The 17,997-nt window shown below is 39.8% G+C and overlaps 1 protein-coding gene across 5 annotated transcripts; it reads left to right on the plus strand.

Moving 5' to 3' along the window:
* The first annotated feature begins 8 nt into the window (after positions 1 to 8).
* Positions 9 to 17,800, plus strand: LOC139946474 (pre-mRNA-processing factor 39-like). 5 transcript variants are annotated; one of them, XM_071944151.1, is made up of 17 exons: positions 9 to 179; positions 1,624 to 2,274; positions 3,084 to 3,208; positions 3,765 to 3,893; positions 7,172 to 7,284; positions 7,715 to 7,882; positions 8,366 to 8,621; positions 9,326 to 9,436; positions 9,955 to 10,119; positions 10,418 to 10,544; positions 12,054 to 12,262; positions 12,637 to 12,696; positions 13,160 to 13,341; positions 13,713 to 13,805; positions 14,355 to 14,492; positions 14,662 to 14,974; positions 15,515 to 17,800. In XM_071944151.1, the coding sequence occupies exons 1-17, from the start codon at positions 71 to 73 to the stop codon at positions 15,569 to 15,571; spliced, it is 3,006 nt and encodes a 1,001-aa protein (XP_071800252.1). In that variant the 5' UTR covers positions 9 to 70; the 3' UTR covers positions 15,572 to 17,800. The 5 variants fall into 5 exon arrangements, with proteins under 5 accessions (XP_071800252.1, XP_071800245.1, XP_071800261.1 ...); XM_071944144.1 differs by having other exon boundaries at positions 10 to 179; positions 15,512 to 17,800; XM_071944160.1 differs by having other exon boundaries at positions 10 to 179; positions 8,366 to 8,606; positions 15,512 to 17,800.
* The last annotated feature ends 197 nt before the right edge of the window (positions 17,801 to 17,997 follow it).

The raw sequence follows: 17,997 nt of genomic DNA on the forward strand, positions 1-17,997 counted from the left end.
CGTGCACAAACGACAAGTTGGGGGCGCTGTTGCAATTATACGGCATACGTCCACGACGCCACGCTGAAAAATGGAAAGCCCTGAAGAAATATCAGAAAATGGTGCAACAGAGCCATCGCAAACCGAAACACCTGTTATCAGTAGTGACTACGACCCAAGTATTCCTACAGATGAGAAAGGTACATGCGATCTTCTTTTGATTTTGTTGGAAATGCTCAATGCAATTGTTAAAATAATGTTGATGTTTTTGTTAATGTTAGTCGTCGTGCATATGCATATATGCGAGTCGAGTTGGAGTATGAAATGAAGAAGGCACCGTAGTTTATGCATATGGGTCAACTCGGTCCTACGTCAGCTCGGTCTCAAGTAAATTTTGACTTGAGTCTCAATGGGAAATGGCTAGATGGTTTTGTTTATATTTTGTCATCCACTAATAAGGTTTATTGCGATTCAGAAACGCAATGCATTGTGGGAAGGAATATGGGGCGGTTTCTATGCAGTTTCTACGACTCGCGCACGCAACGCCTATACCTTTGTGTGGTTTTAACAGCGCCCTCTCTTGATATTTTGCTATTCGTGATAACCTTATGAAACTGTTTTGTATTGTATTGTATTGGGTACTTCTCTACACTTGGCTTGGCAATTAAATTTAATTGGATTTTTAATTTAATTTAATTTAGGCCTACTCATTCATCAAAATTATGATCAATGTTAGTTTTTTTTGTGGCGTCAGCCGAGTAATTTTTCTGTTAAAAGTTACCATTTCTTTTTTTATTTTTAGTATGGAAAAACAACAATGAATTTGCCTATTTAAAGCCATTGGACACTTTCGATAAATAGTATCAGTATTGTCCAAAGGCCTACACTTCGTTTATCACAACTTATATGTAAAATAACAAACCTGTGATAAATTTAGGCTCAATCTGTCATCGGAGTCGGGAGAAAATAGCGGGAAAACGTTTCGCCATGTCATGACTAATGTTTAAAGTAAATCTGTAATTCTCGAATCAAGAATTGATAATTGTGATAATATTTTCTCAAAAAGTAAAGCATTTCATGGAATAATATTTCAAGAGAAGTCTGTTACCATTACCTTATGTAAACCCTCCAAAATATTTGTAAATCTTTGAACTTTTATTTTTTTTGTTCTGTTTCGAAAGTGTATAATGGTTTTAATTTTCCATGAATTTAATTTTGAGACCTCGGATTTAGAACTTGAGGTCTCGAAATCAACAATCTAAATACACACAACTGTGACAAGGTTTTTTTTTTCTTTCATTATTATCTCGCAAGTTCGATGACCGATTGAGCTCAAATTTTCACAGGTTTGTTATTTTATGCATATGTTGAGACACACCAACTGTGAAGGCTAGTCTTTGACAATTATCAATAGTGTCCACTGCCTTTAAGGTGTATTATTGCTTTTGGTTTACATTGCGTTGTTTTTATTCGTCATGCATAAAGTGGTGGCAGGATACAGTAACTTTCCCGTGTCAAATTCACTCAAATGAGATATTGAAAAAGTGTTTGCAGGACACGGACAGTTATCCACAAAAAAATTCTTTTCAACATCTTGGTTTATTAAAATCTGTCCTCTCATTTTTTAACGGCCTCTCATTTCAGATGTTAGTGATGGTATCACACCCTCTAAGATGAAAGTAGCGGAACTCCGCTCAGAACTGACGGTTCGGGGTCTGGACTCCAAGGGAGTCAAAGCTGCTCTCGTCCAACGTTTGGAGGAGGCAATAGCGGTTGGTCCTGGAGGTATCGCCATTGTGGGAGCAGAAGATGGGGATACGAAGGAAAAAGAAGATGATGTCATTGTCTTGGAGGAGGAGGTCAAAGAAGATGAAGTGATGGAAATAAAAGACGCAGAGGACTCTGACGATACAATTACTGAGGATCAGAAACAGCAAGAAGACGAACCCATGGAGCAAGAAACCACCAAGCCGCAAGAATCAACAGAGGATAAGATGGAGGAACCAGAGACAGAGCAGCCAAAGGCTGATCAGAAACCTGCCGAGGAGGCGGCCCAGAAGCCAACCAAGGAGGCGGCCCAGCCAGCAGAAGATGCCGGAACCACACAAAAAGATCCTGTTAAACCAAAAGAGAAGGCGACTGATGCTAAGACACAGTTGAAGACAAAACAGGCAGATGCTACTTCCACTAAGGAAGCTACTGAAGTCAAGAAAGCAGTGGAAGTCAAGCCAGTGGTGGATGCTACCAAACCGGCAGCAGAGCCAGTCAAGAAAAGTGAGAAAATGACAAAAGAAGGTCAGTAAATCCCTTTTAGTCTTTAGTCTAACATCATATCTTGACAGCTAATTCACAAGATTCAAACTGGGCCCAATCTCATGGCTCGCTTACCACCGCAGGCCTGGAGATACACACACAAGCAAAATTCATTGATAACCTGTGAAATACAACTGATGTAAGCACGGAATTCCCTGCCTCCATAAATACTGATTATTTGCTAACGGTCAGCAGCTCTGGAATTCCCTGCTGGCATAAACGCCTGTTACTTGCTTACGGTAAGCAGAGCCATGAAATTTGGCCCTGGGGTCGATTACACAAAGAGTTAGGACTAGTCCTAACTGAGGACTAGTCCTAAGAGATTTTAAAAAAGCGTACAGCTAGTCCCAAGAGACCGATCCATTAAGCTCCGCCCCATTGCGTATTGACCAATCACAACGCAACGCAGGTCTGACACTAAGGTCCGACATGCGTGCGCGTATCTTGGCGTGCGCGGCAGAGTTGTGCAGAAAAGCATTGGAAAGCCCCACGTGTTCTTGCTCACACGTGCGTCGTGGGCGGAGCCTACTGGATCGGTCTAGTTAGGACGAGTAACTCTTCCTAACTCGAGATAAGACTAGTCCTAATTCTTTGTGAAATCCACCCCTGGTCTCTTGCTCAGTGGTCTAGTGGTAATACATGAATGCTCCAGAATGGCAGGGGTTCAAATCCAACTCGAGTAGAAGATGTGCGATTTAGATTCCTTGCAGAAGTTTAACAGAGTTTTTCAACACATTTGATGAAAATTCTTACATGTATTGCTTTGATTTTTTTTCTATTTTCTATAATAGAAAAGGCAAAGGCTGATGCGGAGAAAGCTCCGCCACCAGAGCTTGAAAAATACTGGAAGGCAGTCAAGGACAAACCCACGGACTTCACTGGATGGACTTATTTGCTGCAGTATGTGGAGCAACAGGTAAGTGGGAAAATAGTTCCTGAATCCTTGACCCTAGGTTTCAGGTCTGTATGCTGCTTTTTGAAAGGGCAAGGGCACCAGGGCATCTTCTTCTTGGGAAAACGCACCCTATGCGGAAATTGTAAACTTCTACTGGATCATATATACAAGGGCACCACGGCAATGACCAAGGGGGCATGGAGGCAATCGCCTTTGTTGCCTTCGTAAAGTATCAGGCCTGAGATTGGAAAGGATGCACAAAGAGTTCTACTTTTTATGACCTCTCTCTTTGCCTCTCTCTCTCTCTCTCTCTCTCTCTCTCTCTCAAACAAAGGTAGTCGGCAGAAATATTTGATTTTACTTAAGTTTGTTACAACTTAATGAGAGTGGACTTATTTTGGGACATTATGTGACTTGTGATTGACTTGACTTGCAAAAATTTGACTTGTGACTTTACTTTAAACTTGAGCAAAGATGACTTGCGACTTGACTTGACCTCAGGAAAAATGACATGGTTACAACTCTGCCTTAAAGCATCGAGTAACCTGCAGACTCTTTGTCTCTTCTGTCACTTTAGGTTCATATGCCATCAGTGAGGAAGGCCTTTGATGCTTTCCTCGCTCGTTATCCATATTGCTATGGATACTGGAAGAAGTACGCAGATATGGAACGAAGGAAGGCCAATGACATTGAGAAGGCACAAGAGGTAGGTTCAAGATCTCAAGATAGTTTGGTTACAACCCAACCCTCCGACCCCGCAATTTTAAAGTTTTTCCCCAAGAGCTTTCTAGTTAAATTAAAGAACAATTTGCAGAGAATTTGTTGTGTCACTGCAATGAACTCGCTCATGCAAAATGCTCCGCAATGTTACTTATGACAAAAAGTTTGAAATACATGCATTGCATATGTATAAATATAATATAGCACCCTTGTAGCAATGGTTTTGATAGTGCTGCAACCAAACATTTACTTGATTTTTCAGATTTGATGTAATGACTAACCTAAAAGCAGCCACTTGTGCGTATCAATTTGATGAGAAAGCTATTTAAATCTGTTTGTAATATTTTTGGTAATAATTTATGTGTAATTTTGATATTGCATTTTTCGTAATTATCAATATTAGGCCCCAACCTCAACCTCATTGAAGTTGTATGTCAAAATGACAATACTTTGATGTCAATACCTCAGATCAAAATTAATTTAGTTCAGCAAGATCTCTTGTTCCCATTTCAGTTCAAGCTCTTTCATGAGTGTAGTTCACAAAACCCATTTCGAAAACCAGATTGACCCTTTCTCCCTGAGTAATTGTTTTGACATCTCAGGATAAAAAAAAGTTGGCCTCTGATTTGTGGAAGTGTCGTGGCCGAGTGGTTAAGAGTACCGAATTCAAACTCTGGTGTTTCTGTTCTGCAGAGTGGGGGTTCGAATCCCAAGCCGGGTGTATAAAGCGCTATATAGAAACCGATTATTATCGTTATGGGAGTATGTCTGTTCCCATGTCAAGAATAAAGATTAACTACTGTGGTCCTTTGTCCAACAGAATCATAACGTTGGGTTTAGAATGATTGCTGTGGGTAAAGACACCAAGCTGTATATTTCCCTGTAATTCGACCTCCGGTCGCCATGGGAATTTGTTTTTAAAATAATAAACCAATTATGAATGAATGAATGAATAAAAAGCTAATCCCCCTTGTATAGTCAATAATTTTGAATTGTTTAATTCATGATATTTTCTCATTTGCAGATAACTTGGATTAAGTTTAAAGCACCTTGCGACAAAAATGATTACCATAATAGCAAAACTTGTAACGCGCACATATCCACCGATAGAGTGCTCAAGGCGCCTACAATAACACAATACAATTATCTTACAAGAAAGACTTTTGCGTAGCCCCAAGATGCGCAGGGGGTCTAGCGTATTGGCACTAATATTAATAGGGCTATCGCATAACAACACCATAGTGCTCACGATGTGAACCAACCATCATTAAATTTCACATAAACAAACTTTCTCTGTTACTGAAAATTTTGACGCCACCTTCAGACATTGATTTACAGTATACAGATTCTTTGTCACTGAACAACCTTCACCCTAAATAAAAACAATAAAACAAAAACATCACATTAAAACAAGTATGGAATAAAAAAAGTAAATAAATAAAAAGACTTCAGAGTTGACAAGAAATTAATTACTTGGGATATAGTAGAATGGTTACATAAGTTTAAATAAAATAATGTTAATGTAATGGCTTATTGTTTTCTGTAGTTTTTTACGTTCATTTATGACTTCAAACACATTTTAAAACACATTTATGTTATGTAACTCAAAGGTTTTAATTAGTAAATGTCATTTCTTGATATTGTGTGTGCTCAGTATTTGGGGACTTACAAAATAAATAACAGTATGTGTTGGTATTATTCAATGTGTTAGGTTTAATAGATAGGTTCCCTAACACTAATTTCTCCACAGGATTTTAGTTAGTTCATGGAAACCAACTGATATCATCGATCTTGAACACCAGCTCCTGCGTACAGCTAGTTGTAGTTTACCTTTACTAACAAGTAGAGTAGATTTTTCCCAACAACAGGTCAAGAACTCTCATGTTTGCTGGAACAACTTAACAAACAATAGTATTAATGATAATAGTAGTAAATTTGGGCGTTTAATCTGAGTATCTTATCTCCGTTCACTTAAATTTCCTATCGATTTATTTTGCATTAATATAAATAATGATGTAGTCTTTTTTATTAGAGAGTCAATATGTTATACAATTAAGGTAACATCTTTCAACTGCTGCTTTAAAAATAAAACTTTTTCAAAATTTGTTTATCTAATTTGCTGGAGTTTCGTTTAACCTATCTTTATGGTGGTATCACAAAAGTGTTTTTTTAATGCTTTATTTGTTAAGAACAACATGTTCACATGCTTTGAATGCAGCTCTGTCGTTGCATGCTCAGAATCAAAATTGAAATGATGAAGTTTTGTGAAAGCTGGGGGATACAAAAACAAAACACTCTTAGTGCAAACTGATGAAGTCTTATTGAGCCAAAAACTATACTTTGCTTGTTGGAGAGAATCATTGCACACTCAGAATCACCATTGGTTTGCTGGTGATGGAAGCTTTTGAAATTTTGTGAAAACAAAAAAGTAGGAGGGGCGGGATAAGTTTGATCAAGTTCGCAAAGTTTATTTTTTGTGTGGGAGGAAATCATACCCCCCTTCAGCCCCCTTCAAATGACACAATTGCGTTTGATTTGATATGCGGTTTTGTTATTGGGAACTTTTAGCAGTGAGTCTTAGCACACAGACACACACAACACTCTCGGACACTCAACATCAGGGTACTTGGAAAGTGATCTGGGTCGGTTGGTTCATAATCGCAACCCCAGAGGAATAATCTCCGGATCTTGGCCAAAGCGTCCGATGATGACATCAAGGATGTGGAGTTTGTGTTCTGAAGGTTTATATACTTAAACTAATCAGGCCTAGAACAAGTTATGTTATATATTATAACACAGTTTCAAAAAATTACTATGTTTTGTTTCCTCCCAGTTATTATTATGATGTATGGTTTAATTGATGAATGATGTTTTAATAAATTGTGGGAAGGGATGAAGATATGCGATTATAATTTTATTTTGTTTTTTTTCCTGTTTTTGTTTTGGGGTTTCTTTCACTTCCACTTGGGTATTAGATTTGTTAGTGTGTTAACTGTTTCTCCATTCTCACGGTTTAAATCTTGACAACTCTGCTTAATTTCTCTGATATGAGCCTAAAATTGGATCAGCATAAACGAATTACCATTAAAAAAAGAAGATTTGTGGCTGAATGGAGAAACAGTATTTAGGGGAGGGGTGGGTTTTGAAAATGGTCAGTTTTGAATTATAGTCTTAGCATTGTTTGGGGTTACCAAGTGGAAGTGAAAATCCTGACGACTGGTTCTAAAAGTTTTGGCTCTTGTTCCTTTTTTTTCCTTGGATAAGGTGTTTGAGGCGGGCATGAAGGCAATCCCTCTAAGTGTGGATCTGTGGTTGCAGTACATCCAGTTTATCGCTCAGACGGCTCCCAAGGATAGTATCACCGACAGACTGAGAGAGTAAGTTTTTTATCAAATTATTCATTCTGAACTTTTCGGTACCACATTTTCAAGTCACAGTTTTGCCCACAATGCAAAACCAGATAAGGGTGTAGGTGTTTGTGAACAAGAATGTTCATTTTGGTTATACTCGGTACTTTACCAAGTTCTGTAATAAAAATCCAAGGCATATTACTTGGGTGGGATTCAAACCCACGGCCTTCGCAATTCTAGAGCAGTGGCATACAAACTAGACCACCGAGATTGCTAAGACCACGTTTTAGCAGTGGGTACTGCAGCAATTTAAATAGATGTTGAAAGCACTGTTAATTTATGCTACCTTAGTACTCTGGGATAGCAATCCACATCTAGATGCAATAAATAAATACACTATATATTGTTTAGGAAAACTTGGCTTAACCTTATCCCCTGCTTATTTCTACCTCTTCAGAGTGTACGTCAGGGCCATCGCTGCTGCTGGTACCGATTTCCGCTCAGACAAGTTGTGGGATATGTACATCAGCTTTGAGAAGGACAGGAAGGAGTGGTATAAAGTGACCAAGATCTACGACCAACTCCTGACGATCCCCACTCAGCTTTACAGTCACCATTTTGAAAAGTAAGGCTCTTAATCAAAACAAAACACAAGCAACAACAACAACAGCACCAGCAATATCATTTATTTGCAGGATATAACTAAACTTAAACATTTTCTTAAGTTTGATTGAAACGGGGTCCTAGAGGTGGAAGGCAAGGCAAGAGGCCACTACGCCAACCTTGCCGCCTAACAGGTGCTGCTGTGACTAAAGGAAGCCGAGTCTTCACATGTACAAAGAAACGGGCCAGGAGATATAATTACTAGAAATGTCTCTGCAAAATGTTTCACAGTTGTGCTCGCAAGGAGTTCCAGGCCTGTATGCCTCATTTTGGAAAGGGCCAGGGCACTTGGTTAAGGGCACCTTATGAGAAAATTTTAAATTTTTACTGGAGCATTTCAAGGGCACCAAGGTAATGACCAGGAGGCATAGAAGCAAACGCCTTTGTTGCCTCCTTGAAGTATCAGGCCTTGAATTCTAAAGTGAATCTACTTTCCTGATTCTAGATTTAAAGAGCACGTTAATAACAAGGGTCGCCATCCCAAAGACATCCTCTCTGTCGATGAGTTCATCAAGCTTCGCATGGAGGTGGTAGACGAATTGGGAGTAGCCGAGCCTGGGACGGAAAGCTTTGGGGACGACAATGACGTAGGGCCCCCAGGGGATGATGAAGCCCCACCTGGGGTGGACGTTGGAGTTCCAGGGATGGAGCCTCTTATGTCCATCAAAGCAGGTGCTAGCTCCAAGGTAAAGGTCTCCGCTGTAAGTTTCAGAAAGATTTCCAAAGTTGTTGCCAAACAACTCCAACACCAAACACTCTTATCCTTACAGGCACTGGACACTATTGGTAATTACTCAAAATAATTATAAGCATAAAATCTTACTTGGTAATGAGTTATGGAGAGCTGTTGATAAGATAAAACATTGTGAGAAACAGCTCCCTCTGAAGAAACATAGTTTTTGGGATGATTTTGAGACCTCAGAATTAGATTTTGAGGTCTCGAAATCAAGCATTTGAAAGCACACAAGTTCATGTGACAAGGGTGTTTTTTCTTTCATTATTGTCTCACAACTTCGATGACCAATTGAGCCCAATTTCAAGTTTGTTATTTTATGCATCAAGTGAGAAGACTGGTCTTTGACTATTACCGATAGTGTCCAGTGTCTTTAAGTAGGATTTGAAAGTTTGTATTGTGGAAATACGATATAGTAAGGTTTGCGGTAACACCATGTTATGATCATCTCTGAATGAGAAGAACCGTTGGTTTCAACTTGACCACCCCATCTCATTTAGAGATTATCATTCCATGGTGTTACCGCAAACCTTACTATACTTGTTTTTTATGTTTGGAAAATTGCGTAGATACATTGAGTAAGTTGTGGTTTATACTGGAATTAAATTTCTTAGCGAGTTAAAATAATATTTGTGAACTTTTTGTTGTCGTTTTTTCTTTTGTTGTTATTAGCAAGTTGACGAAGAGAATGAAGCTATCCGAAAGAAAGTAATCGAATCACGTCTGACCATCTATCGCCTGACAGAGCAGGAAGTCAGTAAAAGATGGGCTTATGAGGAAGGGGTGAGATTAACCTAGGCCAAATTTCAAGACCTGCTTAACCCTTTAGCACTCAGAACGCCCGAAGGTGCTCTGCGTATTACGCGGCATACTGCCGGCACACGCCCTCGAAGTTCGACATTGTACATTTCTAAACAAGCAAGCTTTTGCATAATAACAATGACTCTCACACAAATTTGGGTGAATGTGTATGGCACAATGATACCATGCTTTGCCCAAGGTTGTCCCAATGTCCTCAGTCAGGTGAATCAAATTTGAGTGTTAACTTGTGACCATTCAATCTTTCATCATCATATCGCCTACAGGTGGGATCCCTGGTGTTTACTCAAATCTTCCCTGTCCTTTATGCAGGCAGCCAACTCTGTAGTGGTCTATGTCCCCAGCATCTCTCCTCAGGACACCGACATAGCTCAACCTCTGTCTTCCCCTCATAAATGGCTTGTTAGATACATTGCCTCCATAGTGGCAAAGCTGCTAAACTAAATTGATTAAATATACATTTATTTTCTGTGTATTTGCAGATAAGAAGACCTTACTTCCACGCCAAGCCCCTTGAGAAGTCCCAGCTGAAGAACTGGCGGGAGTATCTGGACTTTGAGACGACCAACGGCACCCACGAAAGAGTCTTGATCCTGTATGAGCGCTGCTTAGTGGCCTGTGCTCTCTATGAGGAGTTCTGGATGAAGGTAGGATCCACGAGTCCCACTGGTCTCTCGTTTGCCTTTACCCCATCCTCCGTCTCCTAATCGTTCGATAGTTTTAATCATATATAAATGTAAACATAAAACTAACAAGTGGAAATTTCATTTCAAAAGTTTGTCACGTTTTTCAGACATCAAAAAATCCGGAGCAAATATGTCCATGTAGGAAAATACTATGTTCCTTGCTGGAAAATACTATGGTAAAGCGCCTTGAGCATCACTGGATGACGGATATGTGTGCTATAAAAGAATCCACTATTATTGTTATTTTGTTACATCACAGTACGCCAAGTACCTTGAGCCACACAGCATCGAGGGTGTGAGCTCAGTCTACAGACGAGCCTGCAACATCCATCTTCCCAGAAAACCCAGTATTCACCTCCGCTGGGCAGCATTCGAGGAAAAACAAGGTATGGTCTTTCTTGTGAAGCCTCGTTCAATGAATCTGGTTATCTGTTTAAACACTGTATTGGTAATTACTGAAAATAATTGTCGGCATAAAAACTTAGTATGCACAAGCACAAGCAAAAAATCCCTGCTAACTTGTGAAATATGTGTGATGTAAGCGTGGAATTCCCTGCTTCTGTAAGTGTTGATTCTAAGCTTACGATAAGCAGATCCATGAAATTTGGTCCAGCGCGGTACTGAAAACCCAATTCATATGCAAGGTTCTCCTCTGAGGTGGGATTCATGGAAGGCAGGGGGAAAAAAAACACTGAGCCAACCTGATCCCCTAAGATGTATTTCTGTTAAAAAGTATCTGTTAATTCAGCAATTTATTCAAAAATTCCCTGCTAACTTGTGAAATATGTGTGACGTAAGCGTGGAAATCCCTGCTTCTGTAAGTGTTGATTCTTTGGTAATATGGTTTAAGCAGAGCCATGAAATTGGGCCCAGGTCGGGACTGAAAACCCTATCCATATGCAAGGTTCTCTTCTGAGGTGGGATTCATGGAAGGCAGGGGAAAAAAACACTGAGCCAACCTGATCCCCTAAGATGTATTTCTGTTAAAAAGTATCTGTTAATTCAGCAATTTACTCAAAAATTCCCTGCTAACTTGTGAAATATGTGTGGCATAATCGTGGAAATCCCTGCTTCTGTAAGTGTTGATTCTTTGGTAATATGGTTTAAGCAGAGCCATGAAATTGGGCCCAGCGCGGTACTGAAAACCCAATCCATATGCAAGGTTCTCCTCTGAGGTGGGATTCATGGAAGGCAGGGGGGAAAAACCACTGAGCCAACCTGATCCCCTAAGATGTATTTCTGTTAAAAAGTATCTGTTAATTCAGCAATTTACTCAAAAATTCCCTGCTAACTTGTGAAATATGTGTGGCGTAAGCGTGGAAATCCCTGCTTCTGTAAGTGTTGATTCTTTGGTAATATGGTTTAAGCAGAGCCATGAAATTGGGCCCAGGTCGGGACTGAAAACCCAATCCATATGCAAGGTTCTCTTCTGAGGTGGGATTCATGGAAGGCAGTGAAAGAAACAAACACTGAGCCAACCTGATCCCCTAAGATGTATTTCTGTTAAAAAGTATCTGTTAATTCAGCAATTTACCAAAACGCTTAAAGTGGTAATTGAAGGTTGAATACTGTTGCTCGCTCTTAAGCTTCGTCCTTCGGATGAGATGTTAAGCCGTTGGTCCCATGTGTTTTGTAACAAGCTTAAAAGAACCCAGTGCGCTTAACTTAAAGAGAAGGGGGTTTGCCCCGGTGTTCCTGGTTTGATTGGCTGCATATTGCGCCACAGCACCTTGTAAAACCATTACATGGTGCTTTGAAGAGTAGGCCTCATACTTTAAAACGTAGCTCCATATACCTTGCAGGACAAAATAATAAGCGCTTAGATACGCCCCTAGGGGTGTGATAAACGCTATATGAGAACCTAGTATTATTATTGTTACTATTTTGTTTGATAGGGAACATGAACACAGCCAAGGAGGTCCTCAAGAAGCTGGAGGAGAACTTGCCAGAACTCATCATGGTGACCCTGGAACGAGTGAGCCTGGAACGCCGCGTCAACAACAAAGAAGGGGTGGTGGACATCTTGAAGAATCGCATCACGGCGCACAATCAGCAACAGATCAAATTCTTCTTGAGCTCCAAGCTGTCCAGATATTACGCAAAGGTCAGTGCGGGTGTCTCTGTGACATTTAGCCTGGTTCATACTTCATGCAAATGCAAATGTCAAGCGAATTTTGATGACACAAGAAAATTTGCTTTGTATGAAGCGTTTTCAGGAAAAATGAACCGGGCTTTAACCCTCCAACTTGGTGTAATGTTTATACCAGTAAACATCAGGGCTTAAACTTTGTGCGTGAAAGGGCATACAAATTTTCCTGTTTTTATAGTATGGGGCACTATATCTCCAGTGCCTGTAAAGAGAACATCAATCGTTTAAAATTATGAAGCGCTAACAGAGACAACAAAGTACTAGTAATAACAAAGTGCTATATAAAATGGAAAATCTCAAGTATTTCATCTTTCTTTTGTTGCATGCAGGTTCTCAATGATGTGATGAGTGCCAGGAAGGTGCTGTATGAAGTTCTTGAAGAGGCAAAGGTGAGTACATCATTTGGTTATCAGAGATACGCATAATATGTTGTGCTACTTTTTGTGCATAAGCAGCTCTATGAAGCTGGGCCCAGGGTCAATAAAGTTGGAGCGCCATGAGAATCACTGAGCTTCACTTTTATCAATCAACATCATAGTCACTTTTCTCATTTAGAAATAAAAATCAACCTCTACTGTAAGAATATTCATGTTGGTTTTACCCATATACACCAATGTGTGTTAGCACTATAGTACTTTCCTGAGTTCTGTGAAAAACAAAATCACAGGCATATTACCCGCTGGGGTTCAAACTATCGACCCTTGAAATTCCAGAGCATTGTCATACCAACTAGACCATCGAGATTGCCCAGTAGTTAAAGGCAGTTCGAACCCTATGTTTTTAGCAGCGGGTACCGCGACATTTAATAGATCTATGTTAAATTTGCATTCTTTTTTTGTTGATTACTCGTAGGATAAATCCAGAGTGTACCTTCAGCTGCTGGACCTAGAGATCCAGCAGATTCCCAACAACGAGCCCATCATCCTGGATCTCTTCCAGAAGGGAGTCCAGTCCAGCACCAGTGTGGATAACAAGATGAAGTTCTCCCAGCGGCGACTCACATACCTGATGGACTTTGGAACTGATGTGTCTAAGTGAGTTTTTATCCATTTGCACGTCTAATGTAACATCTGTGATAGAATCATCTGTTACTAGATTGAAGGTTGCGCCATTCAAAGAACATGGCTCTGCTTACCACCAAGGTCTGCACTGACAATAGGCTTACGCGCAAGCACCGAATTTCTGCACTAGCCATGTAAGCGCAGAATACCTGGTAACATGGAGAACACTCGCGCACGAAGTTCCCAGCTAAACGTGAAACATGCTTGACGTAAGTACAGAATTCCCTACTTCGGCAAGCGCAGTTCTGTGCTTATGGTAAGCAGAGCCATGAAATTGGGCCCTGAAGTTTGGAAAAAATGATCATTGAAGAATGGATTGATTTTCTCTTTGATTCCTACCCCAGATTACAAACTGCGTATGAGGAACACCAGGAGTTACTGAAGGGACAGCTGGAGATCCTACAAGCCGCAAGCAAGAAAAGAACTGCGGAGGCAACGTAAGTAGGGAAACGACCCTTCCCACCATTCCGCTTGTGAATTTTACTAAAATCCTCATTAATTTTCAAGATTTTGCCCATGACATGAATCCCTAACTCAGTGTTAATGAAGATGCATGTAATAAAATTTACCTTCATAAAGTCGACAAGTTTTTGAGAAATAAAAACCCCCAAAATCACAGCGAGAAATGTTTTTGGGAGAGTCGTGTAAATCCTTTGTACATGCTAAAATAGTTTTCATATCACTGAGACGAAAATTATTTTAGTGAAATTGTTTTACTCATTTCTCAAAGAAATATTTTAAGGGAAGTTTTCTACCATCATTATCTTTAAACCATGTAAGTTTAATGTAAATCTGTGGACGTTTGTGTCGTAAAAGTACCCAAACCTTCTGAAAGGTGTGCCCAATATTGGTAACAATGACAAAGTATATGGTCGCACATTTGCACATAATACATGGTATAAAGATGCTCATGGTAAAAAAAAATTGGAAAATCGAACGCAACAAAAGCAAAAATTGTATGCTGCTGAAAATTCCATGTTTTTCAGTGAAACCAGTGGTAATTCAAAGTCCCAGTCGCCCGGCGCTCATGCTACTTCTGCTGTAGAGAGACCAGCCAGACCAGTTCACAAGAGCAATGCATTTCCAGCATGGAAGAGAGGGTCTGACTTGAACTCTGTACACGGGTATTCAAAACAAGTTATTATTTTATTCTAAAAAAAATAAGTTTTTGTTTTCAGAGAGGGCTGTGGTAATGATTCGAGGGAAAAAATCAGTTCAAATGGCATGTTAACTTAGTTTGTGTTTTGTCTTTTGTTCAATATGCTTACTGTAATTCTTTGTTTTTCGTTGCAGCACTCCGACCCAACCGGAGAAGAAGGCTAAGAAAGAAACCACAACCACTGCAGCTGCTGCAACGCCGTCGACAACACCAGCCAAGACCCCAGCGGTCACTTCAACGCCACCCCAGGGACAGATGCCACCAGCCCAGCCCTACAACGGACCAGCGGACTACTCACAGTCTCCGCAACAAGCGGGCCAGAATGCTGCCTCCTGGGGCAACTACAACCAGGGGGCCCCGTACGGCCCGCAGGGTCCTCCTCCTAGTTATGGACCCCCACCGGGACCAGGCGGTTACAACGCACCTCCCAATAACAACTACAGTCAGGTAAATTGGGCAGTGGTTTTGTCCACATCTTTGTTTGGAAGTATCCCGTCACAAAACTGTGCCAGACCTGTATGGTTTTTGAAAGGGCAAGGGCACCAGTGCATTTCCTTCTTGGTAAAGGGCACCCTACAAGAAACTTGTGAATTTCTACTGGAGCATTTCAAGGACACCAAGGCAATGACCAGGTGGCATTGAGGCAATTAACTCCAATGCCTCCGTAAAGTGTCAGGCCTACTGTACAATGTGTTGTGCCGTTCATGGCCACATGTTCTCCTCTCCACCTCTGTGCGCTCTATTTCATAGAGCTGCTTTAAAAGCAAAAAAATATTGCTTGATAAGTTTCAGACTGGCAGAAATGATTCTGGTCGGAGATGGTACATGTAAGGTGGTATTTCCACTGGTAATCATAGCTCTTGTGCTGAGCTTCTTTTTGTGTTTAAGCATCTCCATGAAATTGGGCGCTGTCCAGAGTTTGAAACAAATTGTGTTCCTAAACGAAAGGATAGTCTTTATCATCTTTGACCTCTCTATTTACAGCAGTACCAGCAGTACCAACAAGCCTGGGGAAACTTCAACCATGGTTACTACCCGCGCTAACATAAGCCTCACCTCACCTTATCATTATGATGTCTGTGAAGATACTGGCTCAACTTGTGAAACCATTACCCCATGCTACAGCAGAGTAGATCGACCAACAGGAGGATTGCTTTTTGTCTGCTGCTATGTTAGACTGTTACACTTCTTGATGACCTATTAAGGATTTGACTGTGCAAGTCTCGCATGTAATCAAATTGTTTTTGGAGCATGGTCCCTTGTTTGTGTTAAGATAATCTTCCCATCAAGGGAACTCGGCAAACTCCCACAAAGGGATATCAACACCAAGCTGGCAAAAGCCAATCTCTCTCATACAAACATTGGTTTAACATTGGTCATCAATTAATAATTGCACAAATCAAGAAAATGTGATTGAGTAACTAGAGGGCAATACTTATTCTTGTCATTTGTGAAATCAGCGTTACCTTGGTAGGATTCAAAACCCCACAACCTTGTGATGGCAAGTCCTACAGTCTAACCACTGGACCACAGTGACAGCAATGTAGATTGCTTTAATCTGATAAGGAAACAAATTTACAGGTCTTCATTAAGCCCGGTTCATACTTCCTGTGAATGGGAATGCAAAGAGAATTTGAGCGATTTTGACGTCACAACTTTGTTTTCGCCGCGAATATTTGCAAGAGTCGAGCACAGCTCAACTGTGCAAGAATTATCCATTGCAAATTTGTGACATCAACAATCGCTTCGTATTGGCATGAAGTATGAACCAGGCTTAGTCCAATTAATTGAATACGTGCGAGACTTGCACAGTCTATTAACTTGGGTTAATTTGTATAAACAAACATGTACATTGGTTCATTTGTTTGCATTTGTTATGAGAATGTGTTGTTTATGTTATTCGGCCGGCCAGTTAGACTTAAAATCATTAGCAAATTCAGCTTGTAAAATATATTTAAGAAGTAATATGTTTTACCTGTATGTCAGGTACAGGTTGAATAGCTTCTGAATGGCACCCAACCAAAGATATCTTTGGTTAGAGCGCCAGCACGTTAATCTAGATGTAGCAGGTTCAAATCCCGATCTAGTCAATTTTTCTTTTGTTCATTCCAAAATTTATTTGAAACTCACTCAACTGGTATCACGATGAGAACACCATTGTTAGATGATTACTCTTAAGTTAATAAGAAGAAAAGCCTCAATTTTTGCTGGAGATTATTCAAAATGTAGTGTAGTCATGAATATGGACTAGGTTTTTTGTCTTTATGGTATAACGTTCATGAAGTTTTAAAGAACCCATGTTGAGTATGAAATGCATTCAAATACCATAAGTATAACATTAACATTGCTTGTGGTTATTTTTATTTATTAGGTAATATTTTGCTTTTGTATTAGTTCAGTTCCACAAACCTGTGCTCAGGAGGGTTTTAATGTTACAACATTCAGGGAATGTGAAAATAGAATATGCTGTAGCAAACTCCTTACCAACCAAAAGGACCTATGGTATTATGCAAAAAAACAGTTAAGGGCAGTGGACATTATTGGTAATCACTCAAAATAATTATCATCATAAAACCTTTCTTGATTACGAGTAATGGGGAGAGGTTGATAGTATAAAACATTGTGAGAAACAGCTCCCTCTGAAGTGACGTAGTTTTCGAGAAAGAAGTAATTTTCCACGAATTTGATTTCGAGACCTCAAGTTTAGAATTTGAGGTCTCGAAATCAAGCATCAGAAAGCACACAACCTCGTGTGACAAGGGTGCTTTTTTCTTTCATTATCTCGCAAATTTGACGACCGATTGAGCTCAAATTTTCACAGGTTTGTTATTTTATGCATATGTTGAGATACACCAACTGTGAAGACAAGTCTTTGACAATTACCAATAGTGTCCACTGCCTTTAATGCCCCGACAATTCGACACTAGCGGCAGTAGAGTCTATCTCTAAGGGAATGTTACAAAAGTTGCTCTTTCATGGTTTTAGTTGTAATTTTAGCATGACAAAAGTTTTTCTGTAAAGGTATTTACTACTTGATTTTGAATTACATCAGGTGATCAACAGCCACAGCCACCACTTCAAACATAGATTAATTTAAACTTAGTTTGATGAAGACCAAAACAACTTACTTGCTTTGCCTGACATGATGAAACAAACTCACTTCTATTAAAGATGCATCGTTTTTTTCCCGCCATTATGTTATTATTTCAAACTGTCTTGTGTTTCTTCATTTTCTGTACTTTTTCAAAATAAAAATACTGAAGAGAACATTCATTCGTTTCTACTTGTCTGTGTGTTATTTTGTTGTTAGTTATCATTGGTTTGTGGAAGAGCAAATTGAAGAGCATGTTGAAATTCGTTTTGTGTTTGATATTTGACCCATGACTCGTAGTTAATTATAATAATATAAGACTAATTATGCAAAACACTTTTCATGATTTCTTATTGGAATTAAAGAGGGTTATGGTTAG

Source organism: Asterias amurensis, chromosome 1 (assembly GCF_032118995.1).
Source record: "Asterias amurensis chromosome 1, ASM3211899v1".
NCBI classification, from domain to species: Eukaryota; Metazoa; Echinodermata; class Asteroidea; order Forcipulatida; family Asteriidae; genus Asterias; species Asterias amurensis.

Bases quoted from the DNA above. Each gene is read 5' to 3' on its own strand.
- LOC139946474 (XM_071944144.1), top strand. From the start codon at position 71: ATGGAAAGCCCTGAAGAAATATCAGAAAATGGTGCAACAGAGCCATCG. The intron at 3,894-7,171 runs GTAGGTTCAAGA...TCCTTGGATAAG, and splicing joins ACATTGAGAAGGCACAAGAG to GTGTTTGAGGCGGGCATGAA. The intron at 8,622-9,325 runs GTAAGTTTCAGA...TGTTGTTATTAG, and splicing joins CCAAGGTAAAGGTCTCCGCT to CAAGTTGACGAAGAGAATGA.